The 20,215-nt window shown below is 39.7% G+C and overlaps 1 protein-coding gene across 3 annotated transcripts in view; it reads right to left on the minus strand.

The window, feature by feature from the left end:
* Positions 1–20,215, minus strand: part of LOC101741581 (serine/arginine repetitive matrix protein 1) — a 106,099-nt gene that overhangs the window by 74,251 nt on the left and 11,633 nt on the right. The window contains exon 1 of one of the 3 annotated variants that reach the window (XM_012692468.4): positions 7,520–7,709. The exons of the other annotated variants lie outside the window; for them this stretch is intronic. Within the exon in view, the coding sequence (XP_012547922.1) occupies positions 7,520–7,544 (25 nt within the window). The 5' untranslated portion in view covers positions 7,545–7,709. Of the gene's footprint in view, positions 1–7,519; positions 7,710–20,215 lie in introns of those variants that run through there. 3 annotated transcript variants of the gene reach the window in all.

A 20,215-nucleotide genomic window follows, 5' to 3' on the forward strand; every position in this document is an offset into this window, starting at 1 on the left:
TATAACGGGGGCGGAGCTCCGTGTGGCCGTTCGCAAAATGTGCGCGAAGGACACTGCACCCGGCCCGGATGGCGTCCATGGCCGGGTTTGGGCCTTGGCTCTTGGTGCCCTAGGGGACCGACTCTTGAGACTTTACAACTCCTGCCTCGAGTCGGGACGGTTTCCTTCATCGTGGAGGACGGTTAGACTCGTGCTGTTGAGAAAGGAGGGGCGCCCGGCGGATACTGCCGCCGGGTACCGTCCCATCGTGTTGCTGGATGAGGTGGGCAAGCTGCTGGAACGCATTCTGGCAGCCCGCATCATCCAGCATCTGGTCGGGGTGGGACCCGATCTGTCGGCGGAGCAGTATGGCTTCCGAGAGGGCCGCTCAACGGTAGACGCGATCTTTCGCGTGCGGGCCCTCTCGGAGGAGGCCGTCTCCAGGGGTGGGGTGGCTTTGGCGGTGTCGCTCGATATCGCCAATGCGTTTAACACCCTCCCCTGGTCCGTGATAGGGGGGGCGCTGGAACGACATAGAGTGCCCCCCTACCTTCGCCGGCTGGTGGGTTCCTACTTAGAGGACAGATCGGTCACGTGTACCGGACATGGTGGGATCCTGCACCGGTTCCCGGTCGTGCGCGGTGTTCCACAGGGGTCGGTGCTCGGCCCCCTTTTGTGGAATATCGGGTATGACTGGGTGCTGAGAGGTGCCCTCCTCCCGGGCCTGAGCGTAATATGTTACGCGGACGACACGTTGGTCGTGGCCCGGGGGGGGAGTTTTGCTGAGTCTGCCCGTCTTGCTACGGCTGGGGTGGCGCATGTCGTCGGCAAAATTAGGAGATTGGGCCTCGACGTGGCGCTCAGTAAATCCGAGGCCATGTGGTTCCACAGGCCCCGGAGAGTGCCACCTGTCGATGCCCATATCGTGGTTGGAGGCGTCCGTATCGGGGTCGGGGTGCAGTTGAAGTACCTCGGCCTCATTCTGGACAGTCGTTGGACCTTCCGTGCTCACTTTCAGAACCTGGTCCCTCGTTTGTTGGGGGTGGCCGGCGCGCTAAGCCGGCTTCTGCCCAACGTCGGGGGGCCTGACCAGGTGACGCGCCGTCTCTATACGGGGGTGGTGCGATCAATGGCCCTATACGGGGCGCCCGTGTGGGGCCAGTCCCTGGCCGTGGGGGTGGCGAAGCTGCTGCAACGGCCGCAACGCACCATCGCGGTCAGGGTCATCCGTGGTTATCGCACCATCTCCTTTGAGGCGGCGTGTGTACTGGCTGGGACGCCGCCTTGGGTTCTGGAAGCGGAGGCGCTCGCCGCTGACTATAGGTGGCGGGCTGAACTTCGTGCCCGGGGCGTGGCGCGTCCCAGCCCCAGTGTGGTCAGAGCACGGAGGGCCCAATCTCGGCGGTCCGTGCTGGAGTCATGGTCCAGACGGCTGGCTGATCCTTCGGCTGGTCGTAGGACCGTCGAGGCGATTCGCCCGGTCCTTGTGGATTGGGTGAATCGTGACAGAGGACGCCTCACTTTCCGGCTTACGCAGGTGCTCACTGGGCATGGTTGTTTCGGTGAGTTCCTGCACCGGATCACAGCCGAGCCGACGGCAGAGTGCCACCATTGTGGTTGCGACTTGGACACGGCAGAGCATACGCTCGTCGCCTGCCCCGCATGGGAGGGGTGGCGCCGTGTCCTCGTCGCAAAAATAGGAACCGACTTGTCGTTGCCGAGTGTTGTGGCATCGATGCTCGGCGACGACGAGTCGTGGAAGGCGATGCTCGACTTCTGCGAGTGCACCATCTCGCAGAAGGAGGCGGCGGGGCGCGTGAGAGACGCACAATCCCGCCGCCGTCGAGCGGGGGCCAGGGAGGCGGATCTCGCCCAAGCCCTGGCCCTCTAAGTGTTTCGGGTCCCCCTCACATGTCGGTCTGGGGACCGGCGAGGGGGGCCTAAGAAGACGACGTGCAAGCTGCTCTGCACGCGTTTTACGCAAGAGCATCCGGGTGATGGAAGGCCGGCTATCCTCGACCCACGCTGGTTCTGGCCCAGCGGGGTATTCCGTAGGGTAACCCACTCTAACCGGCGCCATCTAGGCGGGCTTCGGACAGTCTGCCGACCGAGAGGGCTGGTGGTCGTGGCGCCGACGACCGCCAGTCCGGCGTCCCGAGGGGGAGGGTGATGGGAGAGATGTGCTCCGCACTAAACGCTTCACTTTCCCCCCTTTGCCTTGTCATGAGTTCTGTCTCATGCGAGGTTTGGACGTTGGTTGTTGAGCGACAGGAGGTTTTAGTCAGTTCGACTCTGACATACCCCGCCCAGTATCCCCAGAAAAGGGCGGAAGTCCGGCGATTTCCTCCTGACCAAAAAACCAAAAAAAAAAAAAAAAAAAAAAAAAAAAAAAAAAAAAAAAAAAAAAAAAAAAAAACTATTGTCGGATCTGTGGATTTATGCATTTAATTTTTTTGAAAAGATCAATGTGAATTTTATTGGCTAATTAATGTTTCTCTCCTCGTTCTTAAGTTACCTCGGATTCTTGATACTTATTCATGGAAAATATTCACGCTTAAGTTTGATAGTCATTTTTTTTCTAGGCTCAAAAGACTAATTTGTCATGTCCATTAATTACTTTTTTATCAACGATTTATATATAACCAGAAAAATCTACATAATCGTTTTGTGCGAAAATAAATTTTTTCAAAAAAAAATCCCAACAACATTGTAATTTAAACGGCCGTCTGGTGTAGTGGTAAGTGACATGGTCACTACACAAGGGGGTCGCGGGTTCGAATCCCGCCAAAGAAAGATATTTGTATGATAAATATAAATGTCTTTTCCAGGGTTATGGATGTATATTAAATATATGTATGTGTATAATAAAAATCTTACATTTACATCCGTTATCTGGTACCTGTAACACAAGTTCTTTACGAACTTATCACGGGACCAGTTAACGTGGCGTGATTGTTAGTAAATATTTATTTATTTATTTATTTAATTCCAGTAACAAATTCAGTTGAAGGTAGCTTTTCATCAGAGTACTTGACTATCCGCTGTCCGCTATACGGTCACGGTCTGGTCGTTCTTACGGTCTGCGGTAACCAGTCATAGCCCAGATGCTTTGTTTTGTATTCCACAATGAATTCAACGTTCACAAAAAACTTTACGTCTACGATTCTAAATGGCATCGTGAAAAAGAGCCTCGACTTTTGAATAGTATTTTTTTAAAAACCTGAAATTTGAATTTCCTTGTTTTTGTTTTATAACGGACAATAAGAGTAAGGTATTCGTTGTGATTTCAGTGGAAATATCACGATTAACAACTAAATTAATTGTCGCGGAAAACTAGCTAATAAATGAAAAACATCAAATCACATCGCATTGGTAAAAGGTATAAACAAAATGTGCATACATATAAGGCATAAAAGTACAATGAGTTAAAAGCAATAGTGAATGCATTAATGCTACGATCATGCACGATTCGGTATTCCCCAATTTTGCGGCGAAGCAGTAATGCGTGCCGGTTGAAACGGTGGGGCAGCCGTTGATAAGCCGTTTTTTATGTCTATGGATTGAACCACATAAATAAGTAAAAGCTACATCCAACTCAGCTCGACTAACGTAAAATAACTTGAGTGGAATCTCTTTACCTCGAGTCTTGTTAAGTCGAAGTCCTCAGTAAGTCGAAAAAAAATGCCATTCATTTCCACTATAAACCTCCAAATACTCTATATCTCGAATTATTTAGACTTTGTAACTCGAATAAAATATTATTTCCCTGCGTAGGCATTTTAGTAAATATTTATAGTTGATAACTCGAATTTCAAAAAACCGACTCTATAAGTCAAAGTTTGTCAAGCATAATGACTTGAAATTGCCCGAACTCGAAGAATCAATTGATTCCAATAAATATGTACCTACCGCAAAGCTTAAATAAAAAATATTTTTTTTTTTTAATACCCGCAAATTATACTCGAAAAATCGCACCTTCTATCTTGAACTCCTTATTAAGTCGAGGACTCAATAATGTCAAAGTGTTTTGACATTAAAAAAAAGTGTGTGTGTCCGCTCCGACGCACGACTGGAGTTTACTGGATATAAAAAATTAAACGAAACAATACGAGAAATAGTTCTATATTACGACAACACGATACACTACAGATTATTAACAAATTAACGAGACACAAAACAAACGACTAACAAATATATGAAAATACAATAATGAGAGAAACGCGCGATCAGTACGAGGCTTTGTGGCGGACTGCCGGCGCAGCAGCCCGGCGTCACCTGCGATAACGCATTTCGTGTGACATGCGCAATCAGGCGCATAACGCATTTCGTGTGACATGCTAGTACGATTTTGGTCCCCATAATTTTCATACCCCGGGCCTATATATGTAAATCGATTCTAAAGGAGTAAACTCCAAAAATCGAGATGTTACTCTACATTTATCTGAATTACCTGGCAAAAACTGGGAACATGATAACAGATTTTATAATATATTCGATTACAAGCCATCGATAAATTTATTAATGAGGATTATCAATATTTTTATCATTAAAATTTATGGTTACGATAATATTGCACGGAAAGAACATTTGAAATTTCTTTGTAATTATTACCTTTATAGGAAAAGATCCGTCGAGGCATTTCAATTTTATGCAAAAGAATTACTTCTTTGACCAAATATCCTCGCCGGAGTAATTATTTAAATAAATTATTTTAAATTTTAGATCGACTATATGTATGTGTGTGTTTTAAAGCCATCTACATTAATAGAATGAAAAGAGCGTTATCCATTCACATTAGTAAAGTAGTTCTCATTTCGACCTCGGGAGCACCTTACGCCGTGTATACTTGTGTCGTACAACGAAAGGCAAGTACTTAAGAACATTATTGATTGAATTCAATAGGTAGTCATTTTTCATAAACCACATACTTATAACAATGCCAGTTCACATCCGCGTACATATTGACGTGCGTTCAAACAATACTGGGAAGTTGGATGTAACAAGGATGTAACAAAGTATTTCTCTTACGAGCTAAGTTCAATGGTGGTATTGTGTATATGTCATATATCAGTGGTGGACTTTTCTGGGGAACATATGGAGTGGTATTAGCTTAGATTCCGGACAAACGATATACATATTCTATAATAGTAATAATAATTGAAATAATATAAATCATTGAAAATAATAGAGCTTCTAATTAATTTATTATAAGTTTGTAGTAATACTGGTGGTAGGACGTCTTGTGAGTCCGCACGGGTAGGTACCATCACCCTGCCTATTTCTGCCGTGAAGCAGTAACACGTTTGAATTTGAAGGGTGGGGCATCCGTTGTACTGTAAAAACGGAGACCTTAGAATTCATATCTCAAGGTAGGTCGCGGCAATTACATTGCAAATGTCTACGGGCTTCAGTAACCACTTAACACCAGGTGGGTCGTGAGCTCGTCCACCCGTTTAAGCAATAAAAAAATAATAATCCTACGTGTTTTTTTCTGAAATCGAACGAGTCAATCTAAGAAATGCACTACAGAAATTTATCGGCCAAGAAATTGGCGTTGCGTACTGATCGCTATTCGTAATAATTCAATTTGAGCACCAATTGACGGAAACCAAATTGAAAGTGTCGTGAAAAAAAAAAACACAAAAAGAAAAAAAAAAACTAAAAGTTATTTCATCGGTTTTGTTAGTTATTTTATCGACAAAGAATATCGATGGACATTCGTTATAAATATATAATCTACGCTAAGTACTTATTGTTACATTGCATCGTATCGCGATCGGTCTGCTGTATGTGGTCCCTCAATTTTAGCGTTCGTCACATTATATTTGTGTATTAGTATTAAAATTTGTTTCTGTGTAAGCGTCGTTAAACTCTATAAAAAAACTTTTTTTAGACCATTTTTATTGACGCAATTGCCAAACAACATAGTTTGATTTACACCACCGCACTATATTATCTGAGTATTGCTTGCAACAAATCGATAATCGCTCTCGATGATAAAAAAAATCGATTTCGATTTAAAATCCAATCGACGGTGACGGTTGCGGCCGCGTTCAGGAATTCGTTAAGAAATCGTCGCGGCTTGAATAATAATTTATCATTTAGACGTCAACGTCTCTCGGCTCGAGTTCATTGAGCATTATCATACGAGAATATTAAATTGTATACGTGTGGGACAATTGTGGCCGTCACTTTGAATCTGTGGAGTAAAACTGCTCAATTTATTTGACCTTTTTTGTTAATTGTAATTTAATGTTCAATAACAAGTTAGCAATTTGTTTTCAAATGTTATTTCAACAGGAGAAAAGACGAATGAATAAATACACGTTTAATTTTAGTTAAAAGTACTATTATGACACCTTAGTCATCCGTGGCCCAGAAAACTTTAAAGTATCCGAAATGTCCGAGAGGAAACAATGGCGACAAGAGACGAGATATTAAAACGTCAGTTTTATTATGTCTAAATATTAAGTGTATTTATTATCTATGATTATGTTTACGACTCGTAAAGTACCAGTACCGAAATGCTATGCTCAATTTTCTTTTTTTTTAATTCCTATTTTATACCTATTTTAGCAATTTGTAACTAATGTATTTATTGTTATATCCTAATGACGCTGAAAGTACTTCAAATCGTTAGTGAAAGCTGTAATCTGACAATGCTGAAAACATTAAATAAACTATTCGAATTTTAAATTTGTTTTTAATTGCAACATCGAACATAACACCGTTTTGATTTACTAGTTGAAACTAGTTCGGATTCTTTTCGCCAAAAACTCGACTGTAACTCCCACTTTAGTTTGAAAGTTTGTATGGTGAAGGCCGCGCCGAGCCCTTTGCCAACATCGATACGTTTATACGAAATAAATAAATTGTAGGATACGGCCTTAAAGGATGTAGAACCGGTTCGGTGGAGTGTAATGGCAAGCTGTGGAGGCACGCGCGGAATGCCGCACCGAAGCTATGCAACTGCGATTAGAGCAGATAAAACTTCGTGCCTCAATAACGACCCGCTACACTCTCATAATATCATTATTCTCTCGGATATTATTAAGCGTTTTTTTTTTGTAAATGTTTTTAGCCTCTTTAGACTTCACGGTGAATGTTTGAATTGAAATCGTGAATATTTGCTTATAAACTTTATAGAGCGAAACAAAATATTGTTTGTTACAGAAACGTTATGATAATGGCCTTTCACGACAATTCCTATGGATCACGCAATACGTACGTTACAATGGTATTTTGACACAATTATTATTATTCCAATTTACGAGAGAAAAATACTTAATTATTATTATTATAATACATTCTCGTATACACTTTAAGCTAGCTACAGTTTATAAGACAAATCAAACTACATACAATGCTTGGCTATAAAACGCCCACTCGTAACCACATGGCTTCTTAAAATATTATAAATGAAGTAAACAATTATTTATAATCACATATTAAGTAATATTATTAATAATGTTTACGAATCGATATTTAAATACGTTACGGTGAATATTTCGAATAGTTAATATAAAACAAAAAAACTCGCCCAATCGATGTCGCCGGCTCGGCATTTAGATAGAACACGCACACATCACCGCTGGTCATCACATCACATCACTGGACGCGGAACGCGCTCGATTTTTGAAAATTTCCTTTTCGAATTTCGATTTAAGCATAGTGTTGTAAAGTAGACGGTCGCTCCGAGTCATATCTCGCGCTCGACTCGTAACTATGAACTAATCAACTAGTGACGTGATTCACTTGAGCTATTATTATGCGTGGCGAGTGACCGCATGTCAAGAGCGAGGCTCGCTGTTTGTGTACTGGCGTATCGGCTATTCGACCACTAATGATATGTTATATAAATCGTCTAATGATCGGTTTGTACAAACTTACATTTTTTCTTAACCTAAAAGTATTAATCACTGCCCACCTATTGTCGGCCCACATAATTTTATTGAATAGTACACGTTTTTCGGTTAACATATTTACATTTAGTTCGAAGGAGTCTTGTATTTAAAGATTAAAATCAATAATTACACCGAATTCAGGTCTTGTTTACATGTTGCGAAAAGTTGCAATTTGAATAGCAACAAACCTTTTTTTGCAAGAAAAAAAGATCGGTTTACAGTTAACTAAGCAACGTCTACCAGAATAACTGTATCGTGATGTTCATATAAAATTAGAGTAGCCTCGTCGGGTGCACGTCATAACTAGTAACATTTTATTATTGTAAACTCATTAGATGTTGTAATGTTTCCATATACATATTATGTACAAATCACAGATTATTTACTGGTGGTAGGACCTCTTGCGAGTCCAAGCGGGTAGGTACCACCACCATGCCTATTTCTGCCGTGAAGCAGTAATGCGTTTCGGTTTGAAGGGTGGGGCAGCCGTTGTAACTATACTGAGACCTTAGAACTTATATTCAAGGTGGGTGGCGCACTAACGTTGAAGATGTCTATGGGCTCCAGTAACCACTTAACGCCAGGTGGGCTGTGGCTAGTCCACCCATCTAAGCAAAAAAAAAAGATATAATATTATTCACGCGAATCGCTACAAAATCTCATCCTATTATACTCTGTGGGCGCGAGCGGCAATTGTGAACATAACATGAAGAATAACAGAATTTAAAAAAAAAAAATCTCATTACCTTCAGAAAAAAGTTAATTACTCGATAACTTTTTGAGTCCTTGTTATTTCGACATCAAACAATTATAAGTATTTGCATACTATATTTAACAACCACAAATACTTTAGTGAACTGGTATTTAAATTACCTAAGTCTTTTATTGGCTCTCGAAATAGTAATTAGCGAAATAATGTTGACTGGTTTAAACTACGTAGGTACTACTACTAAAATGAATGACTACGGTCATCCTATTTGATATTTGACTTTTTGGCATAAGATGACATTTGGATCGAAACTTTTTAAATTCATTCTTCATTTAAATATTAAATATTATCTATGTTCTTGATTTCGAGGATGTAGAAATAAGACACCTTCGCTTTATGTCTCAAATTAAAAAGAAAATCAACGATACATTTGAAATATGAATTGTCATTATTTCATGTCATTTTCTAATGCACAGAATTCTCTTGCCTGCAGCCTTGCGTTAAATAACGTCAACGTTTTCTGAACGCACTTTCACCGTGAGCAAGAGCCGATTGCAGTTTGAATTTAATAAAGACTATCGTAACGCAAGCTGTATACGGCTCATTTGATGTGTTCATACAATTAAATTAGCGTTTGATTAAATGACGTTGTAGGTATTGCACATAACTATTATACAAGCATCCACAGTTCATTCGCTAAAGCCTTGCTTTGGACGTGTCTGCAAGTAATATGTAAATTAAAGTAATGCTACTTTATGCTTCAAAATTATTTATACTTAATGTAGAATTAATGTAACCATTCGCACTAAACATTCTTCTTTTGCTCAAAGTATTTGGCAGTATTACTTCACTTTTAACTTTTTTAAACGGAAAACAATTCCGAATACCGGATTTATATACTCTTTAGTAGTTAATAAAATTAAATAACACTTGGCTTAAAGGACTCGTTACCGAGCTTAATTTTTTTTTTGAATGCAAATAAAAAATGAATACCATTCTACATTTTTATGGCGATACGTCACCTCGCCCCCGCGCACGTTCTACAAAGAAAAAAACCTTATACGTGTGCATAGGTCTTCTTCTTCAGAGTCTTCACTCTAGATAGTGGTCGTGGACGTCATTTAGGATTTGAGAGGGCTAGTTTGATGCGGCTCACCGTGTCCCGCCATCTGTGTGCTTAGTGCGAGTTTTTTAACGTGCTCTATAGCGTAAAAGTTAACTCAAATTTGTATGCAATCGGAACAGCGCCACTAGCGGCAAACGTAGGAAAACGTTCCAATTCCATACAAAGCAAAACGTTCCAACTCCATATTTAATTTGATTATAATCATCTGATACCTGTTATGAATTTAATATGGTTACATCGCAAAAGTCATTAATTCATAACATAATCGTAAGAAACGAAAAAAGGTTCGCCAAAAACACATATTATATTTTGTAAATCTTTAAATATTTTATGTACCTAATATTTGTTCTATAGCATTTACGATTTTTATAATGGCTAAACGAACATTTAACTCAAAACACAGGTGGCTATTAATGGAAGAAGCTTCATCATAAATTTTTAAAATTACATTGAGAAATTAATTCACTGCGATAGTAACTAGCATTTATTTGTCGTAAAATTCAAAAGAATATATAATACATATGTATGTACACCTCAAAAGCATCCAATAAATATAGTTGTCTCAGAAATTTCAAACTACAATTTACCTTTTATTATTATTATAAATAGTACCATTAAATTAAAGTATTTGGAAGTCCTCTTACTGAAAACCCCAAGGTGCGTTCCTGTGCTCCGGACAATTTGCAATCAATACAAGTATGTATTACTTTGAGTGACGTGGCAAGGACGAATTAATCTAAGGCCCGATTCAGACGGAGCGTTTAAAAAGCGTCAGAAAGCGTTAAAAACGTTGCGTTTTTTAAGACAGAACAAGCAGTCACAATCAAACAATACAGAAAGATAATAAATGAATCAGTAACGTTTCCGCAGACAGAACGTACATAATAATAACAATGAGACGAAGAGTTCAAATTGTAACCATTTTAATGTTAATTCCGTGATACATTTATGATCACTTTTAACGGAAAGGTACATAATATGTGATTTTACTTTTCTTGACCGAAATAGTGACAACCCAATAATTATTATAGTCTAAGATGACCAAGCTGAATTTGCGTAATTACTGGTGGTAGGACCTCTTGTGAGTTCGCACGGGTAGGTACCACCACCCCGCCTATTCTGCCGTGATGTGCAACAGTGATGCGATTCGGTTTGAAGTGTGGGATAGCCGTTATACCGAGACCTTAGAACTTATATCTCTAGGTCGGTGGCGGCATTACGTTGTAGATGTCTATGGGCTCCAGTAACCACTTAACACCAGGTGGGCTGTGAGCTCGTCCACAGATTTAAGCAATAAAAAAAAAACTACTCGCACACTGGTCAGTTTAAACTGTTTTTTAAATCAATTTTTTACTTTGGATCAACACTTGTTTTTAATTATTGTACTACGATAAGAGATACTATTAAAAAACCTATGTTGTGAATTCAGGCTTATGTTTAAATAGATTAATCTTAAAAATAGTATTGAATGAAAAATCACACTTGTGTTACAATTATGAAAAACCAATAATTAGAAATAACCTTTTTCTCCAGTAATCATCAAATAAAATTTATGATAAACTGTAACTTAGATTTTACCATAAATTATTTTATTAACTCTCAATATTAAGCGTCTGCAAAACGCGATAAAGATTAGGCGTTTGTACGGCTCGTAAACGCCTAGTCTATATGCAGCCTTATTTATCAATATGAACGCAAATGAGTAATTTTTTACAAATGTACGGCATTTATCACAGGTTATTGTTCTCCTGTAGTTCACTTTTCCGTTGCATCAAGGTTTTCAAGCGAAATACTGCCTGGCATCGGGAAAAAATGTTTTGCGGCAGAAATAGGGAAATTGATGGTACTATATCGTGAAGGCTGGCAATGTTCTATACTTCAAGCAATGACTAGATTTAAATTAATAATAGTCGGATTTTTGTAGTTATTGAACACAATTTTATTACCTCGTATCGGAGATCATTCGTGAAAATATGTACCTACTTAAAAGATTGGTACTTGCCATACAATTTTAGCTTCGATACTGTCGCAACACTTGATACTTTATACCCGGCGTATTTATTACCTTTTAGATCAAGAAAGCTAAGGAATTTCGGTTTCGTGTAGAACGTCATGAATGTTAATGCAATTAAACATTGAACGTTTCAGTAATTCTAATCCACAATAAGTCGATTACCTGAAATTATGTCGCCCCAAGAGTGTACAATTTAAAGCGATTGTTTCAATCCCTTTAACTCGGATGTCTAATGAATGATATAATTAGACACGAATAGGAATAAAAAACTTTCTGTAATAACCTATATAGTAAAAATTTTTGTAAATATTTTTTTTTAACCTATTCTAGTAACCTCGAGGGGTTATTTTAGATTCGCTGAATTAGCAGGTGAGCTCACGGGGCTCAAGCCTGATGACGTTGCTAATACGAACCCTAGCAAGAGCCGTGCTTCGCAGAATCTACCACCGGATCGGAAACGCGACCCACTGAGAAGATCCGGCCAGAAACTCAGTGGGCTGTGTCTGTGGGTTAATTTACTCGCCGGGCCCTTCGTCGCAATCGACGGGTTCGATCAGAACGATGACCGGTGGTAAAATGATGTAGCACATAACTTTTTAAATATGAATGTAAGTGTGATAGAAAATCTCTCCTGCTCTGTCGCTCTCCCACACTTCGAGCGCGGTAATGTCATTTAACATACCCAGGATTGTTTTGTTTATTATTGACAGTTACCAATCGCAAAATAAAAAAAAGGTTGTAATAAATTATTTTTTGAACCTAATAGACAATGACTTATTAACTGCTTAAAAATGAGAATTAATAAAATTTAGTTCATATCAAATAATATTATCGCGCGTCTGTGTAGGTAAGTGTCAAATAAATTTCGAATGAAACCTAAAAACTTGAAGTGCGTGAACTGAACAATGAAAATTATTTGTGCTCGGTACCCACTCAGATAATGTTATTTACATAAAATATACAATTAGCCTCCTTTATTTGGCTAGCGGCTCAACTAAATTATTTAAAAAAAAAACATTCTTTAGTGGGGCAAATCATCAGTTACCCTTCGGTGAGTTTCCGGCGCGTGCCGGAAAGTGGTCACCACCTTTTTTGAGTCCGGTGGAAATCGCCGGAATACCGCATGTGCGTTGGGAGCCGTAGGCGGTCATATTGGAGTTGAACCTATTAAAACCGCCTGTAGCTCAACAATCCGCGTCCGAACCTTGGATGAGGCAGAACTTATTCAAGACAGATTGGGAGCAGGGAACGAGTTTCTCTATGAGAGCATATCTCACCTTTTTTTTTCCTACCTAAGCTGAGATCCTTGAGAGGCTATTTCAGCGTGACCTTAACTAGTAGTTGAGCTCACGGGGCTCAACCTGACGACGTTGCTAACACGAACCACAGCAAGAGCCGTGCTTCGCAGAATCTATCACCATATCGGAAACGTGACCCACTGAGAAGATCCGGCGAGAAACTCAGTGGGCTGTGTCTGAGGGTTAATTTACTCGTCGAGCCCTTCGTCGCAAGCGGCGTGTTCGACGAGAACTATGACCGGTGCTTAAGGTACCTAAAAGCACCGGTAGTGGATCGGGAGGATCCGAAATGACGTGTTTGGGGCGACGTCGACTACTTTCCATTCTGTTTATCTTGCAATCAGTCAGCTAGACTATGAGCAGATGTGTTGAGAACTGTTAGGAAAGCCGAGCCTTGGATGAGGCAGAAATCGTTCAAGACAGATTAGGGGCAAGGGAATTAATTTGCCTATGAGGGCATATCTCACCGCAACTTTGTTTCCACTGGGTACCGCACGACGCTAATTGTACACGTTCGTCGAGACGCCACAGACACCGTCTCGTCTCGTGGTGCTCGTTCGCTCTCAGAAGCGTGTCGGTTTTTGCGCTCGAGTCAAAGAGTCTCGAGGAGTCTCGCGATAAAGACGAGAGCGCGTCTGTACACACTCGTTCGCTTAGTTGTCCGACAACTGCGTCAGTTTCTTCTAGGTCCATCCCAACGGGCATCCGAAGTTCATTTGATACAACGAGTGTGTCGAGGGCGTGGTCTCTTGTCGAAACTACGTGACGAGAGCGGACGAGACGCATTACGCTTTTAAAGAGATCAGAAAACTACCTGGACAAGCATAGGGGATAAATAAATATGCGACCGATTTTCTCTAATTCATATTGCGAATAAGAAGAAGCCTAGATAAAAGTGATTAAAAAAGTATTTAGTTGAGGTGGTGCTTTTGTCTAGGCCACAACACAGCCGAAATTATATAGTGTTTTTTTTTTAATATTCCTTGTCCATTTTAATTTAAGAGCTATTTTGCTTGTAGATAATTTCGTGAGCGCCTGCGTGTGAGACCTTCAGGCACGACAGACCGATCACGGCTAACTACCGGTTCTCACGTTTACAATCACTATACGACTCATGAGTTGTATTTTTTTTATGCCTTCGAAAATGAGTATAAATATTTAGTCTACGTTTTTTTTTTATTGCTTAGATGGATGGACGAGCTCACAGCCCACCTGGTGTTAAGTGGTTACTGGAGCACATAGACATCTACAACGGAAATGCGCCACCCACCTTGAGACATAAGTTCTAAGATCTCAGTATAGTTACAACGGCTGCCCTACCCTTCAGACCGAAACGCATTACTGCTTCACGGCAGAAATAGGCAGGGCGGTGGTACCTACCCCCGCGGACTCACAAGAGGTCCAGTCATGTGATACTCTATGTGTGACGTGAACTTGGACTGCAAAACAAATTCCTATTTTAATTACTCGTGATAGTGGAAACGAACATCCGGCCTATTTTTTGCCCAAACCGATTAATTCTGGTTCATATAAATATATATAACTTCGAAACTTACACTGAGCACAACCAAATTGCCGACTTGTGATAGGACGTATTGTACCTAGTAAGCCTACACGGATATCTACTTTTTTCCTTACCTATTCGCAGATAGGTAGGTGAGCTCATGCGTTCAACCTGAGAGAATTTGCAAACACTAGCCGTAGGTAGAGCGGTGCTTCGCAGAATCTACCACCGGATCGGAACCGCGACCCACTGAGAAGATCCGACGAGAAACTCAGTGGGTTAAGGTACCGTTATCCTTCGTATATCTACTGCAAAGCAGTCATGCGTTCTCGTTGGAATGGTGGGCGGTACAATATAATAGAAGTCTTTGATTTAATCTTGACTTAATAAATGAAAAAATAATTCAATGAACGAAGGAATACTTGAAGTTTGTTCGGTTATATTTCTTAATTTAATAAAAAAACACGACGCAAAAAATGTAATTTACTTTTTGCATTGCGTTTTAGACAATAAGCTTTCTCAGTGCAAGAGTTCTGTGTCAAGGTATATGTACTAATAATTTCGATAAAATTTAAAAAGGTAGTAGGTAGTGACAGGTCATTAATGATCAATGTGTTTATTGTTTGTATTCTCCCGATGCACCTGCTTTGATTGAGCGGTGCCACTGTGCCAGAGTTCGCATCACGGAGCTGGTACTTTTTTTAAACCAAAAAAGGAATTAATTCAAAATCTATACATGTATACGTGTTTAAGTAAGATAAAAATAACATGGTGGAGACTGGTCTTGTGAGCCCGCGCAGGTGAATTCACTTCTCTGCCATTTCTACCATGCATCAGTAATACGTTTTGATTTGAATGACGGGGCAGCCATTTTTACTATTCTACATTATAACATAGCAAGACGAATTATAAACGCACAGACTAGTTCAACTGCTAAGTTATAAAGTATGATCGAATTCAATTCTATAAAAAAAAATGTATATATTCAGTATATAATTTTATGCCTCATCTGAACTTTCGTAACGTTGTTCATTGTTTGATTCATAATAATAGTTATCTCCCTGTTTAATGATGTGTACAAATAATGATGCAATTCGGCGGGAAGTAGGCCAGAGGCCCGTGGAAAGGTCAACGTGTTCGAAGCCATACTGTGCCCACTCAGCTCGACTGCAATGCGATTAAAGTGGTAAAATATTAATTGGCTGGAGGACTTTTACGACTGTTCCCAACATAGACACGACAGAACGAGCCATCACCATTCAATTGACGACATTAAACTCTTAAATAATTATAAATAAATAACAGCAACATCAGTTAGCGTGGTATGTGATGCTTAGATAGAAGATGCATTGGACCAGGAGATGTATGGAAATGGTAGTGCAAGGTAGAGGGGGAAGAAGTCAACCAAAGAAAACATGGATGGAGTGTGTGAATGAAGATATAAGAGAGAGAGAGCGTTGTTATGACGGCTGATAGAAGAGAACAGAACAGAAAATATTGCTATGCCGACCCCACCTAGTTGGATAAGGTGGAGACAAAAAAGAAGAAATATGCAAACCATGTTGCTCATTGCATCAGCTGTGTAAACCACTATGACTTGCCCCATCACTACATTCTAATAGAGATACCATTGTAGTTAATCTCGATTTTAGAAATAGTACATAAGATTTCGAAGCATGTATTTGAATTCAATTTCATTGTGTATAAGGCCTCGGTGAAAACAATTGGATACTGATTACGGCGACCGATAAATGCAATGCTGTATTGGAATCATCGCGGAAAATAGAAAATGCAATCTTGTTTGTGATAAGATAAAGACGATTATACAGAATCGTGTTTCGAATTGCATTAGGTAAGTACTTATTGTAAAAAATATATATCAAAATATGAGAAATTTATTTTAATATTTTCTATTTTAGCAACCTTGAAACAGCTCATCGATATCTGATTGCGAATTACTGAATGTAATATGTAGAGGTTCGGGCGGATATTAATACATGAGATTAGGCCCGATCACATTCCCGATCCTGCGGACAGAATGGAAGGCAGTCGACGTCGCCCAAAACACGTCATTTCCGATCCTCCGGATCCATTAACGGTGCTTTTAGGTACCTCAAGCACCGCTCATCGTTCTCGTCGAACCCGTCGAACTTGCGACGAAGGGCTCGACGAATAAATTAACCCACAGACACAGCCCACTGAGTTTCTCGTCGGATCTTCTCAGTGTGTAGCGTTTCCGATCCGGTGGTAGATTCTGCGAAGCACGGCTCTTGTTAGGGTTCGTGTTAGCAACGTCGTTAGGTTTGAGCACCGTGAACTAACCTACTAGTTAAGGTTACGCTGAAATAGCCTCTTAAGGCTATCTATCACCTTAAGTACAAAAAATAAGAAAATCCCGATCAGAGTCCTTATCTTGTTCTGAATCGTGTTATAGATGAAGAAGCATGAATGATCCATGAAGTTTCTAGTAATTTTTAGAGTTTATTATGCGCACATATTAAAGTTCATTCTTGAAGGTACGTGTGGAAGATATCTTCGTTCGAAACCTAAACTCATAAAACTCAGTAAGAAAAAGCAGAGCAGAAAAAAAATCTTACAAGATTTTTTATTATCGTATTCAAAAGTTGTTTGTTTTATAACGCAAATTTAACTAAAGCGTGAATTATCTTTCGTCAGACGAAAGCTGGTTGATAAGATGCTTACATTCTGACCATTAGTTTATTAACATTATGTTTTTTTGTATTCTGTGAACGCGATAATTGCAATCGGAAAATTCATAAATTCAAAAAGGCCACGATATCAAGTCTATGACGATATGATATTGTTGTGTATTTATGTAATTCATCAAGATTACTGAGTGCGTTACATCATAATCGTTTTGTTTTTCTTACTTTTTGTTAACACAAATCATGACATACCATAAGGCAATATAGGTTTTTGAAAACAAATCACAGAAAACTAGTCTTAAATTCGAGGTTAAGCGAAAATGCTGACATCCCAATAGTCCAACCAAATGAATAGTTTAAGGATTAGTTTAAGGAAAGATTAATAGTTGAAGTCGTCGTGACCTAAAGGACAAGACGTCCGGTGCATTCGTATGTAGCGATGCATCAGTGTTTGAAATCTGCCGACAGGTATAAATTTTTCCAATGACATGCGTACTTAACAAATGTTCACGATTGACTTCCACGGTGAAGGAATGACATCGTGTAATAAAAATCAAACCCGCAAAATTATAGTTTGCGTAATTACTGGTGGTAGGACCTCTTGTGAGTCCGCGCGGGTAGGTACCACCGCCCTGACTATTTCTGTCGCGAAGCAGTAATGCGGTTTGAAGGGCAGAGCAGCCGTTGTATTGTTAAAAATGAGACCTAACAACATGTCTCAAGGTGGTGGCGTTTTTTACTTTGTAGATTTCTATGGGCTCCGGTAACTACTAAACACCAGGTGGGCTGTGAGGTCGTCCAACCATCTAAGCAATAAAAAAATTAAAAAAAGATATCGCCGGTTTTCGCCTCTATCTCGATAGTTTTAGAAATGTAGCGGTAATATTGTACACAAAGTATTGCAGAGAAACCAGAAGATTATTTTATTTTAATTACGCAATGCTTGAAAAATCTGCGAACAAATTTCTTATACTGTTTTTCTCTCTTTATCCCTCTCTTTCCTAATATTTAAAGCCCGTTATCTTTTCAAGCTAGACCGTATGAATATTTTATAGACCATACGACAATATCCAATACCCTTGTTTAAGATCTTAAACGAAATAACTGTTTAATTCAATAAAACACTGCCTCGTTTTGTGGAAACAAAATTGTTTAGCAGAATTCCCGCGCCGCAACTAATTTTATTTTATGCTGAAATGGCAAAGTACTGTACATGAACGGCACTGACATAAAAATCTACATTGCATTTTCTTCATTTGCATTTTATGAAGTCGCGTTTATTTGCTAATCGATGTATGACGTACACGCATTACATATTTGAACGAAATCGACAGAGTAGTATTGGTACGAAACGAATGTGTTTATATTGAAATAATATTATTTAAAAAATATATTTCCGTGATTTCTGTATTTCCATAATAATTTTTAATAACTTACCTTGGCTAAAAAACATTGGAGCTATGTAATAAAAAATAATAGCCCAGCGGTTCTCAAATGAACTTCATCTAATTTTACTACATAGACAGTTCTGTAGTAAAAGGCAAGTTAGAATAAAATAATAAATTGATTTGCTTTTACATTTGGTCGGTTTGAAAATTACTTGCAGGTACTTTGAAGCTTAAAAATCGAATCAACCTTTAAAAATTATAATTTTTTGAGACTAAGTATGAATATAGGTGCTTTTCCGAAGTGCCATTTCTCAAAATGTCAAAAGTGCCATACCTATTTCACCACATCTCAAAATATAATTGAGCTTTCAATTGGCACATTTAATTAAAAACTATAATTTGAAAAAAACGTGATATTGTTGAAACTAAACCAGTGGGTAAGTGTGGCAATTACTTATTTTACACGACTAGTAAATTGGCTGTCACACTCACGATAGTTTCATATGTTAGTACGACACGCGATATTTCGTATAGTCGTTACAGACAACTATTAGCGAAACTAAATCATATCACGTAGATATTAAAAGCAAAAGTTTTAAAATCGTAGGCGGCAAAAAATATTGTACTGTTTCGCTAGAACAGGAAGTTTGTTTCCCGAGCGCTATGACTTGTCCTTCTTTAAAAGAGGCTTGTGGAGAGTACTAAGCGGTAGGCAGCGGCTTGGCTCTGCCCCTGGCATTGCTGAAGTCTCGTCTGCCTACAAGGGCAATAAAAAAAAGGAAGCAGGTGCTCAGACAGCAGGGGTATGTTTGTTAACTGCTGCTAGAGCGCCTCTGGAAGGAGACCTGACCTCCTCTCAAGGACAGCTGCTTGGCTAATACGCCGAATACCCAATCGCAATTGAGACAAACTCAGTGGGTCAATGCTTTTTCCTACCTAATGTGGTAACCTTGAGAGGCTATGCCAGAGTAACCTTAACGGGCAGGTGAGTTCTCGGGGCTCAAACCTGGAGGCGTTGCTAACACTAGCCATAGCAAGAGCAGTGCTTCGCAGAATCTACCACCGGATCGGAAGTGCGACCCACTGAGAAGATCTGACGAGAAACTGAGTGGGCGTCAATGCTATGGGGATGCGAATCTTATTGTTCGTAACTTGTAAATTTACAAGTTTTTTTTAAGCAGCCATTAAGGTGAGTCACGTTTTTGCAGTTTTTCTTTCTAATCCATGTTAGCTACCGCTAGATTAGTTTTAAAGAACATAACAATAAATTGTCGATGGGAAAACAAGCTCACAAACCTGTTAAGCCACTGTCGTAACTAGCAGAGTTTTCTATTTCACATGGCGATACACGCTGGTGATATGTTTTTGTTTACAACCAATTAGAATTGAATATAACTTCTGTAATCTGTGAACTCGGGGCTAATACTCGTACACAGATAAAAATGTGAATTAAAATTATCGTGCTATATTTGGTTTACGTATGAGCACGTTATAGATAAGTGTTAAGTATGGCCACAAATAAAATTATTTAAGATCAAATTCCTTTTGGTTTTCAATATGCTTTGCATGAATTATAAATAAAGTTTTATACGATTTCTCAACCAACGAAGTGTCCACCCGTGTATAT

This window comes from Bombyx mori, chromosome 15, assembly GCF_030269925.1.
Source record: "Bombyx mori chromosome 15, ASM3026992v2".
In the NCBI taxonomy this organism is placed as follows: domain Eukaryota; kingdom Metazoa; phylum Arthropoda; class Insecta; order Lepidoptera; family Bombycidae; genus Bombyx; species Bombyx mori.